Source organism: Orbicella franksi, chromosome 10 (genome assembly GCF_964199315.1).
Source record: "Orbicella franksi chromosome 10, jaOrbFran1.1, whole genome shotgun sequence".
Lineage (NCBI taxonomy): Eukaryota > Metazoa > Cnidaria > Anthozoa > Scleractinia > Merulinidae > Orbicella > Orbicella franksi.
In genome coordinates, this window is record NC_138154.1 from 8,787,084 (window position 1) to 8,810,661 (window position 23,578).

General features: G+C 39.9%; 1 protein-coding gene and 2 pseudogenes across 1 annotated transcript; 2 read left to right on the forward strand and 1 right to left on the reverse strand.

The window, feature by feature from the left end:
- The first annotated feature begins 710 nt into the window (after positions 1–710).
- On the forward strand, positions 711–4,400 carry LOC145500522 (uncharacterized; annotated as a pseudogene).
- LOC145500067 (uncharacterized) lies at positions 4,045–4,931 on the forward strand (annotated as a pseudogene).
- Positions 4,932–21,288: 16,357 nt separating this feature from the next.
- On the reverse strand, positions 21,289–23,363 carry LOC145500069 (uncharacterized). Its single transcript, XM_081479564.1, has 3 exons — positions 23,317–23,363; positions 22,496–22,607; positions 21,289–21,943 (listed from the first exon to the last, which is right to left on the reverse strand). Exons 1-3 carry the CDS (start codon positions 23,361–23,363, stop codon positions 21,476–21,478), a joined length of 627 nt encoding a protein of 208 aa, XP_081335690.1. The 3' UTR covers positions 21,289–21,475.
- Between the last annotated feature and the right edge of the window lie 215 nt (positions 23,364–23,578).

The following is a 23,578-nucleotide window of genomic DNA, read 5'->3' on the forward strand; positions in this document are numbered from 1 at the left end:
CAGAGGGTTCAGCTTAAGGCTACAGAACAGGTTTGAGGTTCTAGTGGAATTGGGCACTCAGGAAGAAGAAACTGGGGTGGAAGATATTTGGTAAAGTGTTAATGGCATATATACAGAAACAGGAAAAGAAGTGCTAGGGTACTCAACCAGAAAAAGGAAAGAGTGGATCTCAGGCAACACATGGACTTTAGTTCAGGAAAGGAAAGAATTGAAGAAACGCATGTTAAATAATACCTACCACACTCAAGGCAAGGATCTCCAGCAACAATACAGTGTTAAGAAAAAAGCAGTTAAGAAAAGCGCCCGTGAAGCCAAAAGAAACTACATCGGGAATAAAGCAAAAGAAGCAGCAAAGGCAAATGACAACAAAAAGCTGTATGATATTACGAGAAGTCTCTCTTGTAAATCCATGATGGTCACGCAATGGTCCATAGGTCTGGTTTGTGTCAAGTATCACCCCACGGGAGAGAGCGGCGTTCCCTCAAGGATAAAAGATATTTCTCTCGAGCAATTCGGCCTTCTTCCCTTGGCCCTTGTACCCTCAGTATCTCGTAAGGAAACTTTTTTTCTACACTGCCTCCAAGAATTTTCGGGCAAGTACCTGTTCTCATTTTCAACTCTTCAGTTCCCTCTTTAGATCTTAGTTTACAACATTATGCTCCAAGCAGCCAAATGACGGTAACACGTGTTTACGCGAATATGTAGGGCGGAGTACCGATCTAGATGCTAATTTGCATATCCACGAAGGCATAGAGTTAAAATGGCACGGGGTCGGGGGAAGAACAGTACTCAAGACCGTCCAATTTGATCTTTCTGTGGGTGAATCGTTCAAGCCCAACATAGTTATATTACATCTAGGCACTAACGACTTAAGCCATCTTTCCCCAGTGAACGATGGCTCAGCAATTGAAGACCTTACCCAGTCCCTCAGTGCCTCGCTAAACATGAAATGTGTCTGTGTCTGTCAAACTATTTATCGAATGGGAGCTCCTACGTTCCACAAGAACGTGATCCTCTTAAATTGGTATTTAAAAGTAGTGCTAGAGCCGTCCCTTATGCAATTTTCTGGAGCCATAAAGGGTTCTGGAGGGCAAAAACTAATTTTATGGCCCACGACAGGGTACATTTAAATGGTCTGGGTCAGCACAAGCTCCATCATAGTTTTAGGGGGGCAGTTCTATATTGCCTAAAATCGCTATAGCCGCAAATCGGCATATGTAACAAATTTGAAACATCCTCTTATTTATCTATACTGCCTGCCTTGCCCAGCCATTTTGTGATTTTCATTTAATTGTCTTAAGATTTGCCAGTTCCCTTTATGTTTTAAGCCAAGCCGACTCGTCAGTTGATGTTTGTTTTTTCACAGCCCCTGTTTGTTTGCCGTTGGGTTTTACTCCCACGAGCAATGACTGTGCTTATTCGTTTCATTGGAACCATGGTTCGCACGTCCAACGTGCATTTATGGCTTTGACGATGATTTATTTTCTGCTTACCCCTGCCATATGAATGTACAATCTTTAGAATGCCTCTTTACGAGTGGTCCAATGCACTCGGCACTGGCAGTAATGCATTGTTTTGGGAACTTGGCCTCTGTTATCTTTTTAATCCGGTTATGTATCATTGCTTATGAACCAAAGAACCTGTGGAACTGCCCACCTCAACTACGACCAAAAAATTCAGGATGGAATTTTATCTTATCATTTTGAGTCGTATTCCTTCTTATCAATTTTGTCTCGAAATCGCATTGCATTGCATTGTATTTAATTACCTGATATTATCTATTATCGATAATTCATGCCTCCTCAACTGTGACCAAACAATGTAGGATGGAATTTTATCGTGTCACTTTGAGTCACATTTCTTATCAATTTTGTTTCGAAATTACATTGCATTCCATCATATTTGATTACCTAATGTTATCTATTATCGATAAGTCATGCCTCCTAGAAAGTGTGCAGGACAGCCATCAAGGATAGGCCACCAAACACGTTCTAAGTGAGTGCGAACATCAGAGCTGACAGCAGCGGACCCACCTGTATCTCAACCAGCTATTACCAATCCCAGTTTGGTCTCCTTGGACGTAAGCGTTCTCTCCACAACCATATCAACAGCCATCTCAGAAGCGGTGAAAACAGCCTTGTCTAAGGACCATCTAACTGAGATCATGAGACAAAACACCGTTGAAGACGGCACGTCAATTGAAGCCACATTAGCAGGGCAGTCTCAAGCCGACCTTTCATCAGATAGCGTGACCACAGCTGTGAGCAACCATGTCAGTAACCTCACTGGTGCAGGTACAAGAGAGGATTCTTTGCTTTTGGGTCCCGACAATGTTCAACCTAAACAAATTTTTATCAGCATCTCTGCAAATCTTAGTTCCCAGGTGGGTTCGAAAATTAAAGCTAAAATCTGGGCTAACAAATATGTAGAATTTGGGGCCTTATTAGCATCCAACCCTCAAATCGATAAGTATGCGTTATCTATCACACCCTCCACTGGGTCATCAAAGCAACCGCGGCTGACTCTTGAGTCATATCACACACCTAAGAGGGTGTCCAACATACAACAGAGGATTTCAGCATTTAGCATTTGTGAACGTGAATGGGAAAACGTACCTTAATGTTTATCCGTTAAACGGTCGCTAATGGACGGATAGCTAACGGATAGTTAACGGCCTTTACAGCATTCTAACGTTTTGTCCTAGCGTTCGAACAGTTATCTAATTGTGCCTAACAGATGATCAAAGCATTCTAACGCTCTCTCCTAATGTTCTAACGGCTAACTAAGTATACCTAACGGATGAAGAACACGTTCTAATGGTTGCACAATTTGTTCTAGCGGATGACTGAAGCCGCTTAATGGTTGTCTAACAGTCTACAACTAAGGACGTTTAACAGTTGTCTAACGGTTTACATCTAAGAGCTTTTAACGAACGAACAGTGTGGCTTTCAGTCCATTGTTATAAACACATAATCGTGCCAATCCGTGATCAGTCTTACACTCACGATTTCTAAAAAAACGAAACACAAAGTGCCGATTTCATCAGTCATCGATAAGACACATTAAAAAAATTATTTCCACGGGGAGCATTGAAAGCAAAACTCAGTAATATAAACTATCACTTCCTCATCAAGACAGACAAACTGAGAATTTGAGTCCTTTATTATTGTGTGGGACGCGAAACGTCGCTAAACCCACATGTAAACAATTTTAAAACTCGCCAGTCGAGCCAGGTGAACATATTTTATTGTTTTACTCAAATGGATTTGTCGCTTGTACTTATTTTTACACAGTGCTTTTGTATAGAATTTTTTAAAAGTAACTGTTTTATCTAGCGGTGGATTTGTGAAAGATTACGCTTTCTTGACAGAGCATGTGAAAAGCGGTACCTTTCAAAGTCTGAAGCTAGTCTTGAAGCGACAGGCTTTTTGTTGACTTTGGTTTCATCAGATAAAGTTGTTTTTGTCACATACATGTTGTTAAATTGGTTTCATCTGATTCAGAATCAGACAACAGTCTATCAAAATATTTATCAAGCTTTCCGCCAGAATATGGCTCTTTCTCACATCTTGGTAGATGTAAACAACTTTATGCAAATTTTTGAACCCACACTTTGTGAATTGACACACGAGCACAAGTTCTTGACAAGTGATCAGTGTTTACTTCACAGAAAATCTTTATTCATCGCATGGCCATTTTGGTTGAGTTTTCTCCGTGTTTGTTTCGTCCATTTATGGCATTTGTAAGGTATTTTTAAACTTTCATTTGCTCATGAATTACGGTAAAAAATTACAAGCTCTCAAAACAACTGGAATTTGCGGAATAAATAAAACAGTTCATATAATGACGAGCGTTGTTATGATTTTACATGTTGTTTCTGTTCTCGAAAGTGGCAAATGTGTTTTGTTTTGGATCGTGTATAATAATTATAGTATGAAGGCTTTATTGAACTTCGTTCAAGTTGTATTTATCAATCATCAAAAACTAATAATTGCAAAACTCCTCGTCGAGAGATAGCTACCTCTCATGATTGTTTTGAACTAAATGGAAGCCAAGAGCTGGTCTCGTTTCAGAGTACGTACCGCTTTCTACTTCAACGTGTGTCATGCCATTCTGATGGAATCGTTACCTGTTTAATGTGTGCTAGTTCATTCTAACAGATCCTTACGACTTCTCTAGCCGTGCTAACGGATACAGAGTTTTTGCTAACGGTTATGCTGCCCCGTCTAACAGTCTAATGTTAACGGCTAACGGATACACGTCTCTTGCTAACGGTTGCACTCTCCGTTCTAACGGCCTGATGCTAACATCTAACAGTTCGGCTAACGCCTGTAACATTTTTAAGAGAACTTGCTAACAGATGACTAACGGATGCTTAACGCTTTTGCCCATCTAACAGATAAGCGTTAAGGTACATTTTCCCGTGCACGGTCACATTTTTGTCTCAATTAATACTGAGCAATACCAGAGTGAAACCCCACAGTTGATGAAGTATTGCGAGGTAGACCATGACATGGCTTTATTGCCAGGGGATTGGCTCTGGTATGACTAACAATTTCATTATCTGAGGCAATCTGCACCTGATAAATATCCAAGGGATCAAATACATTGGGAACTTTGGTTAAGGGCCTCAGCTAATTTTTGGAGATCACAGCTGATCACCAGTAAGCCCCAAGCGTCAACATGCCAGCGTTTTCATCCGAATTTTTCCCCCCCGAGAAACATGTTGGGCATTTCATGCCAGAAAACACTGCCAAGGGTGTCAGTTCGAACACGTTTGCTATAAATGTGAAGAAACGCACCCAGCAATTCAGTGTTCTGTACCAACCCCTCAACAGCGATCTGGTGGAGTTAAACCAAAAGGAAACTCTACTCAAGTATCAGGCCCTTCACACTCTGCCAGTAACCCCCGTAAGGGTGGAATGGCTTGAATGCCTCTTACACTGTTATTAGCAAAACAAAAAGCAATTCCTTGTCGATGGTTTCCATTGTGGCTTTCGTGTTAATTTTGTAGGTGATCGGCTTCCTTTTGAATCTCCTAATCTTAAGAGTGTCCTAGACCAACCGGAAATTGCTACAACGAAATTGCGCGAGCAATACGACGCAGGCCAAATAGTGGGTCCTTGAAGAACTCCCCCTTTTGCAAGCTTTCATACCTCTCCTTTGGGCGTTGTACCCAAGAAAGACCCGTCTGAATTTCGTTTGATTCATCATTTATCCTATCCGAAAGGAAATTCTGTTAATGATGCTATTCCTGACTATTGTTCCCCTGTCAAATACACATCTGTTAGTGATGTGACCACAGCCATTAAAGCTACTGGGGAGGGTTGTTTTCTAGCTAAAATGGACATTAAATCGGCTTTTCATATTACACCAATTCATCCTGCAGACTATTCCTTGCTAGGTATGAAGTTCGATAATTTGTATTACTTTGATCAATGCCTACCCATAGGGCTTTCTTCTTCATGCAACATTTTTTAAGCTTTTAGTACCGCATTGGAATGGTTGGCTATTCATCGTCTGGGTGCCTCATCTGTTTTGCACATATTAGACAATTTTTTTGTTTATTGCAAAGACCAAAGACCGGTGCGAGGCCGACTTGGGCAACTTTATTTCTCTATGCCATCATCTCGGAGTACCCCTAGCTCTGGAAAAAACCATTGGCCCTGATACAGTATTGCAATTTGCAGGTATTACTCTCAATTTGGTGAGAAGAGAAGCACGACTACCAGACGAAAAGCTTCAAAAATGCCACATGCTCTTGCACAATTTTTATAAATGTCGCACAGTCAAGCTAAAAGAACTTCAGTCTTTAATAGGCTTACTAAATTTTACTTGTCAAGTTATTGTCCCGGGCCGTGCTTTTCTTTGCTGCCTGATTGATCTTACCAAGGGCATAAGACAGCCACACCATCATATCCATTTAGGTAAAGGCTTGAAACAGGATCTCCTTTCGTGGATTCGGTTTTTAGAGGAGTTTAATGGCAAATCATTTTTTCTCGACAATACATGGAAAACGTTGCATACCCTTGAACTTTATACTGATGGAGCAGGCTCAATAGGCTTTGGGGCTGCCTTTGGTAAGCACTGGTTCAGCGGCAAATGGCTGGTTTCATGGAAAACTTATAACATTGCAGTTTAAGAGTTATTTCCTATTGTCCTCGCGATGTATATTTGGGGACATTTAATGGCTGATAAGTGTGTAATATTCTTTACCAATAATGCTGCCGTTGTTGACATTATCAACAAGCAGACGTCCAAACATCAGAGTATTATGGTGTTGATCAGGGATTTAGTGTCAAGTTGCCCCAGACACAATGTATTACTTCACGTGAAACACATTCCTGATTTTACAATACTTGAGCCGATTACATTTCACGTTTTCAGGTAGCAAAGTTCAAGGAACTCTCACCGGATGTAGACAAGAATCCAACCACAGTACCTGACAACCTACTACCCAAGAGTTGGTCTCTAACCTGAGTGGCTTGTTGAGCTCAGCACTAACTGAAGGAACCCGCAGATCATATCAACGCACGTGGGTCATCTTTCGACAATTTTATGCTCAATTTTACTGTCCTCTAACCCCACGTTGCCATTATCCCCTGTCTGTCTTCCCCTTTATATTTCATATCTTTCCTTTTGCAAATTGGCTTTTTCTACGATAACTTTACATCTTTCTACCATTTCTTATGGTCACAAACTCGGAGGATTTTGTGACCTAATCAAATCATTTTCAATACAGAAATTACTAACAGCATTAAGTCGTCAAAGACATTTAGCTATTTGTTTGCCCATTACAAAACCAGTGTTGGATGAGTTCGTGTGGTCCCTCGAATACACTCTTCAGCTTTCCAACGCACTCTACTTTCCACCATGTTTCTTACTACTTTTTAAGGACTTTTGCGAATTGGTGAGCTTTCAACCAAGAGCACTCGCTTTGCATGTTCAGTTGTCCAATATCGTGATCTGCAAAATTTATCGCGTGAAGGCGACCCATGCATGGCTAAGATCACTATCACTGATTATTAACACAATTCTGACCACCGGCCATTTGATATCCTAATCAGTCGGGATGATTCTGTCCCCTTTTGGCCGGTTAAAACCCTTCTTAATTACTGCAAGTTTCGAAGTAATAGACCTGGCCCTCTTTTGCGTAATTCTGATCAGTCACCTATTACTGTGTATCAACTTAATACCAAGCTCCAGCATTGCCTCCAATATTGCGGCTTAGACATAAGTCGATACAAAAACCACAGTTTTCGAATCGGGGGGGGGGGGGGGGGCAGCGTGTTACGCTGCCGACCAAAGTTTTTCTGATGCGCAAATTCGAGCTCTTGGTCGATGGAAATCCAACGCCTTTAAGGTTTACCTTAGATCAGAAAGTATCAATGCGAATTGGTTTTAATTGAAAGTCCTTCTTGTCCTGTATTTAGTAAGTCCTGACAGCTTCGTAGGTCAGACAAGGGCTGCTATGTTGCTGTCCTTCATTGTATGGCTGCTAGGGTAGGTCAGTCAGGGGTTGCTACTTTACGGCCTATTTTGATTTCCAGTATACAGCCTCTTCTAACGGTATATCGATATTTATGAGGGCGCTATAATATTACTTTTACCATTAGCAATATTCAGAACTGGGAGTTTACTGCAGTTGGTCAGACAGGAGCTGTGACTTCACTCTCATTCTTTTATCCTTATATCACCTGTTAAATTTATATGTTTTCTTTGTCCAAGCCATCGTCTTTTGGTAAAGTTAGTCAGACAGGGGTTGCGGCTTTACTAGCTCCCCTAGGTCTTTAAGTAATCTAACTTCTATGATTTATTCTTCCACAGAATAATTAGTGGAACGTGCTCTTTAAGTTTTCATTGAAGCCAGTCAGGCAAGGGCTGCGTTTTCACGCTTGCCTGTTAAGACTAAACAGGCCTACTGCTAGCAATCTCTTTATATTATTAGGCACAACATAAAGAGTAAGTCTCGTGTTATTTGACTTATCCCGTCACGCTAACTCTGCTTTTGTCTTGGTGGGGCTGCCACAACCGGTGACATGTGGCGTCTTTTTTGCCCCACCTTTGCTGAACAATGGAAATCCTGTAGATGTGTTGCTACAATTTAAGTGTCCTGGATCAAATTAAACACGCCATATTTGTGGCCAAATTCGTCCAATCCATGTGTCTAGTTTTATTGCACATTCTTAAGCAAACTAGTACAACTTCAAGCAGAGTTAGTATTCCGTAGAGTCATGCATCGATATAAAACCAAACATTATGTTCACACATAATGCTATTTATGTCGAGCCATGATGGTCATGCAATGGTCTGTAGGTCTGGTTTGTGTAAAGTATCACCCCAGGGGAGAGAGGAGACATTCCCTCAAGGATAAAAGATATTTCTCTTGAGCAATTTGGCGCTCTTCCCTTGGCCCTTGTACCCTCAGTATCTCGCAAGGAAAATTTATCCCGTCCCCCCCATCCCCTGTTACCAGACATCAGATTGTTCGATTATATTTAGTAATGTGGGTGCGTCTTTTTCACCCCACCTTTGCTGAACAATGGAAATCCTGTAAATGTGTTGTTACAATTTAAGTGTCCCAGATCAAGTTAAACACGCAACATTTGTGGCCAAATTCATCCAATTCATGTGTTTAGTTTTCTTGCGCATTCTTCAGCAAACTAGTGTGACTTTAAGCAGAGTTATGCATTGATATAAATTCAGACGCAATAACTATGGATGAAATACGAGAAGCAATTAGACAATTGAGGAATAATAAGGCCCCTGGCTATGATGACATACCAGCAGAGCTACTAAAGGCAGATATTGAAACAGCTTCTGAGGTGCTCTTTGTCTTGTTCAAGCACATATGGCAGGAGGTGCAGATCCCAGATGACTGGCACAAAGGTTTTTTCATGATAATCCCAAGAAGGGTGACACCACTGAATGTACTAACTGGAGGGGAATCACTCTTGTATCAGTGGTGGCTAAAGTGTTTACCAGAATTATTCTGACAAGAATTCACAGGCAGTAGACAATCAGCTGAGAAAGGAACAAGCAAGCTTCCGTAAGGGAAGGTCATGCACAAGAACAGATTTCCACCCTAAGGAATATAATAGAACAATGCATGAAATGGCAAGCACCCCTAAATTTGAATTTCATTGCCTACGAGAAGGCTTTGGATAGCTTGCAGCGTACTATCCTATGGAAAGTCCTAAAGCTTTATGGCATCCCACAGAAGATCATCTGGATGATTCAAGCTTTATACAGAAACTTTACCTGCAGCATTCTCCATGAGGGAAATTTAACGCCATGGTTTGGGGTCGAAACAGGGGTAAAACTAGGATGCATGTTGTCACTTTTACTGTTTCTGATTCCCCTAGATTGGGTTTTGAAGGAAACAACAAGTCACCAACATACTGGGATTAGATGGTAGCTGACATCCGTATTAGAAGACCTGGATTACGCTGACGACCTCTGCCTGCTCTCCAGCTCTGGAGAGCATTTAAGGTCGGGTTAAACATCAACAGCAAAAAGACTAAATGGATGAGCACTGGGTGCAAGCGTAATTGCCAAATCAAAATAAACGGACAGGAGATAGAGAAAATAGATAGGTTCTCTTACCTTGGTAGTGTGATTGATGTACAGGGAGGTGCAGATGCAGATGCAAAAGCACGAATTGGCAAAGCGAGATAAGCATTCACTTCATTGAAGCCTACATGGAGCTCTAAAAAGATCTCTCTCAAGATGAAATTAAAGCTTTACAACTCAAATGTTGAGACAGTGCTTCTCTATGGCTCGGAAACCTGGAAATCAGGACTCTGGAGTCACCTGACGACCGATGAAAGAAACTGTCAGTCTCTTAATACATTTAAGAAAACAATTTGGAAACACGACTTCAGTAACTTTTTAAACAATGAAAGATGCAATTGCTGCCTTTGTGAATTTTAATAATAATCATGTATATAGCTTTTTTATCACAGAAATTTTTCTTATTATTGTAATAGTTGTAATTATTTTAGGTAGGTGTCCACAATTAGTAGAGGGGACGCTTCCCCTCAGCTAAACATTTTAGACACGGTAATAAAGTTTATTATTATTAAAACAACTCAGGAAATGGTTAGAAAGCTGAGGGTTTTTTCCCATAAATGCCTTCGCATTATATTGGGCATAACATGGCCACAGAAAGTGACAAACTTGGAAGTGGGCAAGATTTGTAACCAAGAAGACATCATGGTGAGCTTAACCAGGAGGAAATGGACTTAGATTGGACACATACTGAAGACCCCAGCGACATTCCTTAAGTAGGTCTATTCTGGACACCATAAGGGAAAAGACAACGTGGAAGGTCTAGAACAACCTGGAGGAGGTCAACGGAAAAAGAACTCGAGACCATACACTTCGCGCTGGGGAGAGACTATGAAGGTCTTATGTGTCCGATGGCGCTATGAGGACTGATGATGATGATGATGATGATGAATAAAGTCATTGTTGTACACTTATTACTGGGACACTGACAGACCCATTTTCACTTTCAGTGTAAGGGACCTCACCTATTTCTCCACTGTAGGTTGCAGGAGCTACAGCTAGGGCCAGGCAGAACGCAGCAATTCAGAGCTACCAGCAGGTACGTGAGGAAACAGTCAGACAACGTCCAAGAGCGACTGTACATGCCTTGGTGAAGCAGTGGCTCGTCCTTCCCAGGGGGATGCAGATCAAAATTGTCCATACTGTTTATGTGACGAACATGGCAGAGAGGTAGATCAAGTGTCAGAGAGATGTAAAATGAACAATGCACTGTTTGGGTGTTGATGAACAAATTAGACATGCAGGCCTGCATGACAAAGAGAGTAGAGGACTTTTTTTACATTTAAATATTTTATGTGACTCAATTGATAGTACCACTGTTATATTTGTAAATTACTGTACTTTAGATAATTTAAGATTGTAAAATGTACTCGTTAATTCAGTTGTTTTACTGCAAGAGAGTTTTAATAAACTACTTTACTTTACTAGACAGACCAACACTCACTGCACTTGGCCTAAAACGTAACAAACACTTAACTGCCTTACTGGAACTTGCTCCATCAATTGCACATTGCTTGAACTCTGATGAATTGCCTAACGAAAGAAGGGCACAATTTGTCAATGCATTTTGTGAGCTCCTCAACTGTTCCAAGACTAAAGTTCAATTTGTGTTCCATGCAGGTTTCCTTTGCGTGGTTTGTCCGAAATTGAAACACTTGCAACTTGAGAGGGGGTGGGGAGATGTTTGGGCCAATTTGTCCAAGATCGGCTCAGCTATTGGTTACCACATCAGTCACCAGAGCCAACTCGCAGCCCTCATCTTCCTCATTTGAAGATGTGTTGGTGGTGTCGGCAACAAATGGCTATGGTATTTGCAGCCTGAAGACAGAAGAGGAGCAGAGAAGTCTTCGGGAAGACTTCGCCAGCTGTTATGATGAGACTGGTTAGGCACTTGGCTGTCTGAAAGACATTAATTTTGCAGATCAATTTTTGTTTCTGGGCAACCGACCATGATAAAATATGATCGAGTACGAAAAACAATTCGTGCACGATACAATTACATCCACCACGATGATTTTTACATCGAGGTCGATTACTTTTAATCGAGGTGGATTACTTTTAATCGACTTGTTATGGAGGTGGATTACTTTTATCGAGGTGGAGTACTTTTTATCGAGTTGGATTTTCATCGAGGTGGATTGTTATGGAGTTCGATAAAAATCGTCTTGTTCAATACGTTTGATAAGACTATCGAAAAAGTCCAGCTCGATAGGAAAAAGAGACTGGTACAGAGAACGTGACATCTCACCCGAGGTAGACTGGTAAAGAAACTATTTCTCGTTGTTTGTGAGCCCCTCGTAGAAAGAAAATGGGATCCAGAAAATGTGTAGCCGAAATAAGGAGAGGTGACGACGGGGGGAAGGGAAAATTTTGCAGTTACTGCGTGGTAATTTGTAATTTCCGCTGGACTTTGTGTATGTAACATGAATAAGGTAAGCTGTTTTTTGTTTTTTCAACTTGAAGTAAGTTTCGTTGGGAAAATTTACCAGTAAGGGTCTGGCAGCAGGTATAGATAAAATGTAAATTAATATGTGTAAGTACTTATTCGGCTCAGCTTTAAAAGTAACAGTCATGTATATTCTCCTCTTTAAATAATGTATATATTTAAAATTCTTAAAAGTATGTTGTAGTTAAAAATTAAATTCAGGCAAAAATTAAATTCCTTTGTCTCATAACCCTTTTATTCATTGATTATGAATAATTAGGGTTAGAAGACAAGGGAAATTGAGAATTGAACTAGGTTAAAATTATTTTTACCTGAATTTAATTTTTAACTACAACATATACAACTCAACAATAATGCACTTTTTACAAATCTAGATTCCTTTATTAAGGTTCAATATTATCAACCTTATTGTGCCTTTTAGTATCAACTATAGATTGCGGTTTACTCTGACGACACTCATGCATACATATGATGGCAATCAATAAACCTTGAAAACAAAAACTAAGAAAAGGGATCACAATCTTCCAAATGGAGAGGCGTAAAATGGTTTTTACGTTTGCCTTCCTTTCATGAGGTCTGCCAAGATGTTTGAGGGCAGCAAAAAAAGTAATCAAGTTATTACAATTCTACCAAATATATGCAACTAAATGCAACACGTTTCTTGGGAACAACATTTTTGGCTACCTTAAACGCTGCCTCCTTTTTTATGTTAAGTTTGCAAAACTCTCAATTGTTTTGATGCAGCATGATTGTAGGATACATTACTTTGCATGTATTCACGGCAGGATAATAGGACATCCCACCTTGGAATTTACAATTATATTTTCTGTTAAAATGATACATACATTTGATCAATATTCTATGTCTATATGGCTAAAGGAGCTATGTCACAGGGATTTCACAGATTTCTTTGGCTAAACTGTTCTGAAATTATAGTGGTAGGTAACTTAACCCATGAAAAATATTATCTTTGAACATATAAAGGAAGTTAAGACATGACCATAATTTGATTGAAATCAAACTAGAGTTATAAATATTGATTTTTACCACGCTCTGAAACAACCTGAAAAGTTTAGCATTAATTTTCAATTTACAATCCATTTCCAACAAATCTATCCACAGTCACAAATATGGTTGCTGACAGGTTCAGGGCTCTATTATGGCAATTGTTAGTAACAATGGCACTTGATTTTAAGGTTTCCTATGCCACAAATTTAAATTTCTACTGTTCGAAAATCTGTTAAAATCCGCAACAAAGCTCCTTTACATTTTACATTGCGTAAATTAAATTTTACGGTTGGCCTACAAGCCAAGAAGAAGGTTAGACCAATCAAAATGTAAATTGAGAACAATAGATCGGGGATGGCTATGTTGTTCTAAAACTGATCTTCGATGTTAAAGCATGTTAGGTTAGGTATCATAACTGTTTACTTGAATCATTCAAAGTCTCTTTGTATGAATGCAAAACCCACTATGTTGAAAGCCACGCAAAAGTATTGAGACTAGGCAAGTTTTCCTAGGGGTCTGCATCTTTTTTCGATGGACTACTGTCTCTTTTATTCAATGTCATTGATTTATTTAGGCAAAAAGGCAACATCCTTTGTTCTCATTTAATGTTTTGATTGTTTCAGTTTAGAAAGGTATACTGTAGCCCAAAAAAGTGATTAAAATCTAAGAAAATAAATTATAAACTTGATTCTCAGCTTCCCATTTTCTTCTACCCATTTATTTATTCTTTGTAAATTTAATCCCCACATTTGCCCTTCTTTGAGGGTAGTGTGGCTGAGGAAAAAAACCTCTTCTTTATCTCCTCCAGGCATCATCACAAACCTAATTAAGAAATAAAGTTTCAAAGGTATTGAATAATACTCATCATTTTCCAGCAGCTAGACCTTCTAATAGATCGAGTGACGATTAAAGGTGTACCGGTACTTTGACTGCATAATTTTACTGCCTTACATTTTGAATGCAAATCATACACTTTTACGGAATGAACATGTGGTTTTCCATTTTAACCAGATCAATCAAGTGTTCAGTTATTCCCTGTATGTGATTTCATATTCCATGGACCACAAATATGCTTGGTTGCAGTTCTTTCAATTCTTTTAATCGCAATTCTTTGGATGTTTTCAATAAAACAAATTTTCCACAAGCACTTGTTGGATATGAGTTAGTTATACCCAACTTGGCACTATGCCTCGTTGGCTATCTGCCATTTCCAATCCATCATGCACTCATTGAATAATTTTTAATTATATTTTCTTACCTTATCTCAACTGTCACTGGGTTTGCTGCTGACACAAGTTGCAGGAACAAATCCATGTCCTGTGTCAGCAGAGCCCTCCAACTGTCTCTCCCGTTCCTGAAAACATTACTGGTCAGTGGCTCCTGTCTCGTGTTCAGAAGGGCCATATTGGTGGGGAACTCTTCTATCTCCCATTTAAAAGAGATAACCTTGTCCGCTTCTGGTTCCTCTTTCTCTGCATTGTAATCCTGTAATGATGATGGTATTCATTACATTTGTCAATGATTATGACCATATGACTAACAGCCGGCATTTAACCAAGTTATTTTTATATTTGGATGACCCTCTATAATATAGAATGCAAATTTGTGCTTCTGCCACATGAACAGGGGAGTCGTCGTGAATTTCATCGAGCAAGTGAGTGAGTGAGTGAGTGAGTGAGTAACAAAAGAGGGGAGGCAGTTACCACTGCCGACCGGTTAGCCTAGTTGGTAGAGCGTCGGACTGTGGGAGGTCTCGGGTTCGAGCCCCAGACCGGACCAACACTCAGGGTCTTAAAATAACTGAGGAGAATATGCTTCCTTTGCAATGACATCTGCAAATGGTTAGATTTTCTAGTCTTCTCGGATAAGGACGATAAACCGTAGGCCCCGTCTCCTGCATCTTCACTGTTATGGTCAGCAGGGGACGTTAAAGAACCCACACACTCCTGCTCGCAAAAGCAGGGAAGTTCCCGGTGTTGTGGTCTGGTCTTTGCCCATTGTGCTGTTGAAATGCTCCTTAACATTAGCTGTTAAAGCTACTCTACATTTCCGAGGGTGAATAAAGTATACATCTACTAGTTCAGCTTATTTTAATGTTACCCCAATGTATTAAAGATGTGCATGCTCAATTATAAAATGTGTATGCTGTATACTATTCAATATGTGAATTTGACTATTGATGAGGGCAGGGAAATTGATCAAACATTAAACTTAAGAAATTTTTATTCATGGGAATATATCGAATGGTATAAATTAAAGCCCGTTATTTTTTACCTCTTTGTTTAATATCCTATTAAGCCGTTGAATTTCTGCATTCTGCAGGTTGAAATGACTTTCAGCGGCCTCTAACACATGCTGCTGGTAGTGTTTTCTCTCCACGACTCTTTTGCAGCCAGGAACCTGGCACTCGATACCTTTGTTGCTGCAAAGCTCCAAATGTAGGTTTACATGGTTCCTGAAAATGGGATGGGATATTACCTTTTGTTACAATATATCAAGAAGTTATAACAAGGTGGTCGAACACCGCCAACTGTTTTCTCCACTAATAAATAAATTTATCGCAGATTCTAAGTAACTAAATGCGTTCGCCGATAACCATGTTTAGAGTTTTAATCACCCGTGTCCTTTTGTTAAATTATAATGTCCTCACATAGATTAAAGCATCAAGACAGAATCCCATTTTTTTTGTTTAGTTACTTATTTAACTCAGTAGCGCTGTGTAAAAAAATTTAGTAACCCCGATCTAGAGCATCTTAAAAAAACAATTCCAGCTTACCGGCTGGCAACGACCAAATTTGGAAGACGTTTCTATTATTGGACAGTTGTCTTAATAATACCAAAATTATTAGACGATTCAGGACTGACGTCACGCAAAAACGGCTTTGATGCTGAAATCGCAAAAATGACCGAAAGGTTTCATCAATACAAAGAGGAAAAAAATTCCAAGTTATTAGATCGAAGACAAGGATAGTCGAAACACTGACAGAGCAACGAAGAGGAGTCTCTCAATTGTGAAAGTGTATCTTGTACTCTCTTCAAGACAAAAAAAAATCCTGATCCTGCCACTAGCGGAGGACTTGGAACTGTTTTTCGAAAATTCTACGCCGAAGAGAAAAATAGGATGGAAACCAGTATTCGAGAACGTTGCTTTGTGCCATCAGATTTGCAAGCAAGTGCTATATAACGACATTATAAAGGACTTTGAATTCTATCAGGTTAACTGAGTTTTTTGAAGTTTAAATGAAATTTAAAGCAAAAGTTGTATATTGCGTCTTTGCATACCGTCAAAACTCTATTACCTTCGCAAGGGGTGCATATATATCCCCTACTTAGAACGGTTTTCCTTGTTCAGTTCACTCTTTGTCAACGGTCAACCAGGTTTCGTTTTCTTAAGTGACTATTTTTGACTCTCACCTCAAGCAATAACCTATTCGTATGTTATGTTGATCCTCTATGGCTGCCTGTTTCGCGGGATCGCAATTTCGAAAAGTGGATCAAGCATGCTATTCCGACCACCTTATTTTTATGCTTTGGCTTAAAAAAACGTTAAAAACGTGAAACAAGTTCTTTCGCAGGTCGCCTATTTAGCATTTTTTTTGGCACATCGTGTAATTTAAATATCGTGAAAATAAGTGACAATCCCGCATCCCTCTCATGAACCATATCACACTGTTTTGAGAAATCGACTGTTCCGGCCAGAAATTGGGAATAATCAACATACCGTGGTAACAGCGTTCCGCATTCCAACGGACATTGTACTGGCGAATTGACGCACATAAAGTCGTGGTGATGTTGTATGCCATCTCTAGGTACCAGCAGTTTGCAGTCCATACACGGGAGCTTTTGTTTTGGGCAGACGTCCTCGTGGGCTGGCATCGTTTCCCGAGCAGCCACGTGTGTGCAGTGCTCGTTTTTGCACCTTTCTTCTAGTTTAGGACATTCATTATAGTGGTCCTCTGCTTCGGGATAAATGCCACTCCACTCACAGCCTCCGCTTAAACATTTTACATTTAGATCTCTGGTCATGGTGTCCATGATGACGTTAAGCTTCAGGCCGTTCGCTGTGAATGGCGTGCGACATGTATGACACTTTGGCGTAGCGATTCTAGCCAGATTAGCTAAGCACTTTTCCCAGCCAGAATGCCCACAGCTCAGGGTAACGGGTTTCAGGATAACATTTAAACTGGAAAGAAACATGGCAATGCATTCAACAACGGTTATTCTTAGACCAAGCAATATTAGAATTTCAAAACTCACCAGATAGGGCACTGTAAACTCGCGTCCACCTTCTCCAAAAAAGCACAGTTAAAAGCTGTTTCCAGAGACATCATTGAGAAGATACTTTCTCTCGAATATTTAGCTTGTCGAAAAGGGATTGTCGACCACGAACACGCTAGCTAGCACAAATAGGCAGAAAGGAACAATTCACAAGGAATCTGGAAATCATCAATGGAATTACTTTGACAATGATAATGTTTCCAGCGCAGCACAAAAAATGAAATTGGCTTCCGGCTTTGGAGCGATTGCAGGCTGCACCTTTAGCGGTTTTTTTCTCTCTCTTTTTCTCTCTCCTCTTCACGCGTGTTACACGAAAGTGTAATCGAAAGAGAGAAATTATATTCCATACGCTCTCTTCGATTTGAAAAACAGAAACGTGTATCTTTCTTGACTAAAGATTGTCGTGGGAAATTGACCTGGCTTACACGTGTATCGTATATCATGTTGTAAAGGTCACGCTACAATGTAACGCAACCTTCAATGAGTAACAAAAAGCTACATAAATTATCTTTTGATTATTATTATTATTTTTTTTTACCAATTTGCGATATCGGAATCACTGTAACAAACCATGAGCAAGGTTGCCAGCAGGCAATAAAAAGACGCGAAAAGCGTTCAGTTTCAAATAAAGCTTCATAAAAAGTGACACGAGCCCCCCACCCGGGGGGTACTCCCAAAGAGCCTTTTGATTTTCCTTTAAACCTTACCAAAACAATGTTTTCTAATTCGTATGCAATGTCCCGAAAAATATAGATATGTTATTTGCCGGCCGGGAGGTCCGTATTGGGGAAAACTGTGCCCGAGGTCTTAAAAACTGTTTCCCTTTAATCCTTAGGAAGTTTGAAGATGGGACCCTAGGCGTGACACAATTGGAACGACCAAAAATACGTTGAATAGCATTAAAAAAAAGTTAAAAATAAAAATTGGAGGGTTTTTACAAAGATCGCGACAGGAAAGATAATTTAACGCAATGTGTTTTCAAGCAAATTTGTGGGTAGAATTGTCCGCGAAGTGAGAAATTTTCAGTTCTATTATATGTTATTTGCCGGCTGGGAGGTCCGTATAGTGAAAAACTGTGACCGAGGTCTTGAAAATGCTGCCCGTGGCCGCAGGCCGAGGGCAGCATTTCCAAGTCCGAGGTCACAATTTTTCACTATACGGACCGACCCTAAGCCGGTAAATAACTTATTTATTTTTTTCCAAGCTCTCAAACGAAAAAAAGTCAGGGAAAAAAACTTACGCAAGCGTTACTGTGACTGTGGTCATAGATAGGAAAATCCGGACCGCGCTAAGAACCAATCAGATTGCAGGATTCGTTACCGTGCCCGCTTGGAAAAAAATAACAAAAAAATATTATTCTGTAAGAATCAATCATTTTGAAGTTAACATCTGCATTACAATGAAATCGGGATAACACCAGGTTATGTGAAATATAGCTTTTACAACTTTTTCTAAAAGAGAGTCAACACATTTGCTGACATCCAGCTCACCCCACGAGTCCTTGCCCATGGGCGAACTGGATCGCCCCCCCCCCTCTCTCTTCTATTGAAAATTTCAGCTTAACCATTCACCGTCACCATTCCTATATAGGGCACAGCCATATTAGACCATATAACTTAAAGGGGTAGTCTCACCAAGATTTAGTGCTTCTTGAAAATCCAATGAAAGCGATGGAATTAATTGGAAGTCTACTAATAGTCGCCTAACGTTTGCTAAACGTGCTATACTGGTCACGAAAGTTGTTTCAAACTGGTTTGGCTTCGTACAGGTAGAAGTAATGGTCTAAAGTTTGAAAACGTCGGGCCTACGTTTTCAAATTTGAAAGTATCACCTGGAGTAAAATCACAAAAAAGCCATTGATTGTGGTTTGTGCACATCTTAATGAGTGAATTTATGCCTTTTTTTTGTTTAAAGGTTATTCTTGCGATCAGTAAGAGAACCTTTCTAACGCTGGCATAGTTTATACAAAAACTTAGAAGACCTCTCGTGATACTTCCCTTTAAACTAACCTTTCTTCGAAATGGAATCTTAGTCAATGGCGAAGACACGATCTATTAGCACATATTGTGTTTATTCTTGTTCAGTTCAGGAAAAAAGTGGATCGACCTGTTTGATCTCTTTCAGCTGCCACTGAATTCGGTTGGGACGTTTAACATTTAATTTTTAGTCAAAAAAGTGTTATAAACAGCAACAAAGATGAATTGACCGGTAGGGAGTAGTCCTTACGAAGAAAGAACCAGGCCCCATTAAAACAACTCGCCTAATGGCTTGTCATTCCACGACTTCAGTATTGAACATTTCATGTTTTCATATCTATGGTCTGAAAACTTTGTTATACTTTTCTCGCATGCAGCAACCTTGCGTCAGCCGTGCGCCGTGACTTAAGGTGTGGCTAAACCAAGAAACGTTGCGTTCAACTGAATTTCCGAAAACATGTATCCTCGTTTTGCCTGGCCTTGAACTGAGATCTGTTAGGTTGATGAACGCGATTAACGAAGCTTTCGGATAAGAAATGAGCTCTAAGCTCTAAGGGCGTGCAAAGTAATATCCTTATCTCTATTTGCTTTTTTTAGGTATGTCAAACTGAGTTGTCGAACTACTATTGACTACGACTCGTTTACGACAATTGTCCCTTTTGTGATAGCTTCGAGCAGCAGCTCTGCCTGTTAGTGAGTGAATAATGTTCACCCTTTAGCACCAAGTTCCCGGCAGATTGCAGGCCACCTCCTTCTCAGCCATAGTGCCAAATCCACGTAAAATGCTCTGTTACATTCGAGACAAAGCCCGCGACGTTAAGTGATATCTTTGTATCTTGTCTGACTTTTATTGCACTGAACATCAATTTCATATTTTAAACAAAACAGTGTCTAGATCTATGAACAATTACAATATAAATAGGACCCTGCGCGTGCTCTGATTGGTCAAAAACCTATGTTTTATCAGAGTATAAAGCATAGAAAAAGCGTGTGTTATTGTTTTGCGCATGTAAAATCTATATCATAAAGCAAATGAAGAAGCCTAAGACGTTTATTACACTGTGATAAAACACTCCGGACATTTGAGAACATTCGAGAAATGTAGAAAATACTTGCCTGCGGCTCGTCCTTTCTACTTTTCCCTACTGTTCTCAAATGCCCGTCGTGTTTTACCACAGTGTAAAACAAAACAACCGCCTGACCGCCACAGTCCCCATTAAACTCCAGATTATAGGCTCCACCAGGGCACGAAAAGAACCGTTTCCAATTAACGTTTTTAAAAAAGAAAGTTGCTAAACTTCAATTTACATTAATTAATGTTATTTCTTCTATATTCTAATATCGTGGCTAACAAAACTCTGACGTAAATGTGACACGACAATGTGGCAGAAAAGAATATGTTTAGTGCCCTTGTTTAAACGTAACTGGTGGTTCCCGTGTAATTTTTTTTTGGCCAAGTTTTGCCGGCTGCGCGTGCAACATTGACGTTAACAAGAAAATGTTAACGTGCGCTCTTGAATCTCTTAAAACTGAAGTATGCCACCATAATATCTAAAACATATATAATTAGAAGGGGCGTAGCCAGGTGTTCTGTGTATTGGGGTACCAAATGTCGTATTGCAGTTTGAACTGTTAAATTGTTAACGTTTGAATTTAAAATAAAATATTGGGCCACTAAACATAAGTCTCCCTTAAGGATGTTCGCGCTAATTGTTTCTGCGCATCCTTACTGCGCACGAATTTCACATGCCACGTCATGCATCGAGCGCGCGCGCTAAGTAGTAAAGTGAAGAATAATAGGGCAAATGGCCATCGCTTTGACTTTGCGTGGATTTTGGGTTAAGGTCTCTGAAAATAATGGAAATATTTGAAATTATGAACGCCACAGATTCACTTAGGATAGTTTGCCACTGTTGACTTATCTTTGATATTTTAACCTAAAGAACTTGGAGAGCATGCTGAATTACACGCACCAATTTATCAAAATCAGACTAGTTTTCCACACGCCTTATCTCTGAAACGAAGCCGGTGACCCCCTATTTTTATTTCATTTCTGAAACAAGTAAGTCATCAGTCTCACTGTAGTAGAAGTTTAAAAAAAATCTATCGAGTAGAAAATTTACGCGCGAACGTCCTTAAATAAAAACACTCTATAAGCGACTTGAAAATTACTATTTAAGAAGATTATAATTATTTATTATAGAGCTGGTTGGTTAGTCGAGAATTGTAGGGGTATGATGGCGATAAAATTTGCCATGATTTGCGTATGGTCTCCTCCTCTCCACTGCCGCCACATTCTCTCGTCGAGGTAGGATTGCAGATCTTCTCTTCTCAGCCCCTTTCTCTGTTTTTGCCCGAGTTTAAGCTGGCTCCAGCAAGACTCCACCTCCTGTGTATGCACTCCAGTGCGTGGATCGACGAAATTGTGGGCGTGCACGACAACTCTATGTCTGCGGACGCTTGGAAGTTGCATTATTCGTCTGTATGCCCCCCAATCGTCTGTATGGATTTCACTACCGGGCAGGACGCATCTATTGATGATCGGTAGAAGGGTGGCCGCATTTCTTCTCTCGACAACCTTAAAGTAACCCCGCGCGGGACTATACTCTGTGGTTATGATGCCAAACACCCACGAGTCACGGGCTGCTCTCCTTCCCCTGTTATACTGGAATAAACAACCAAAGTAAGTTTTGTCTCGGCCGCTTTTTTCTTAGAGTTTTTGAAAAAGATTATCCTTTAAATTTGTGCTTATCATTTTATTAGTATTTGACGGTCTTTATGTGCATTACCAAGATGTTACCCATCGAACGTTAAGAATGGTTGTGTGCATTATCTCCGAATTGAGATTTTTTTGTGCATTTAATAAACGACGATAGGTTAACCGATTTCCAGTCAAAACGAAACAGCTTTTGGCAAAATTAAAACGACTTTCTCCGGAGCGGTTTCTAAAATTAAATTAAGGTGAAAGAAAGTTTACGCGACAATCCCAAAAGGTGTCGTTGGTATTTTTAACTAATTTTTAGCATAAAAGAGGGGACGAGACGCTATGGTCGTATATTCACCGGTGATAAAAGAAAGTCACAAAAGTTAGTTGGACAACAATAGTGGCAAGAGCGGTAAATTGTTCATATATCCCAAATTTCCTTTCTGGATTTTTGCGTGCGTTTTCTTGAGATAAGGTAGCTCTATAAGGATCAGGTTGGGTTAAGTTTATTACCTTGGATTTATGGTTGAACTTGCTTTCGTCGCACTTTATAACAGCTCCGGGTCCTCCAAACGGTAGGATTGACCTGTTTTCGAGATCCACTGAGCACAGATCTTGTAGTGGCCTATAAATGCGAGAAACTAAACTTCGGCTTAAGGCAAGCGTTTCCGCAATTCTATGTTGTGACTCCTCGTGCACAAAGGAAAACATTATGCGAAGAAGCATTCCCAAAGGGATCTTCGGGAATTCAACAAAAAAGCTGTTCGTTCGCAAGCTTCGTCTTTTGCGACACCCACTACATCTCCTAATAAAACAAAAAGAAATACACGCTATTGCTAATTGACCTATGCGCCCCGTTCCCGTAAGAGAGTCTAAACATGATTTATGTTCACTGTTGCAGTTTTGATCCCTGCCGTTTTTTTTTTTAGAGGTACGACATCAATTGTTTTGGGAATTATTTAACGGATGTGGCCATTTATGCTAGAAATTCCTTTTTTAAATGGCCCGAGAAATGGTGATTCTACGAATACAAGGGCTCATGATATGTTTGCATGATCGAGACTCTACATTTCTTCTTCTCAGGGTTTCAGATTTTTAATTCTAATTTTAATTCTAGTTACGCCAGCATAGAGAAAAAACGTTCGAAGAACAAGTAAGAATGATGAAAATTTTCTGTTTTCTCTATTGGCTAAAACAGTTAGCATAACTTTGAAGGCGCGTCATTATTTCTTGTTCAAGTGTAGCGTTCATTTCGTGTATAAGCAATTTTATAGTAGACTACATTAGATTTCACGTGAATCGCACTGATTCAGTAGATGCAACTCTGTACTCACCAAAGAAACCCGTCTACATGTTCGCCATTTCTCTCGGTTAATTCCATCGCGATATTACACTGCGCACACCAAAGAGGATCTGCTATCAAACGTCGCCTTTGGAGCCATCGAACCAAAGCAGATCGCGGTCCTCTTTCCAAATCAATAAACAAATTCAAATTCATATCGTAATGCCAAGCACGAATTTCCAATACTGATCAAAAGCAGATTTTGCAATGTTCAGGTTGAAGACTCCAGTCGGTCTAACGAGCTACAATACACG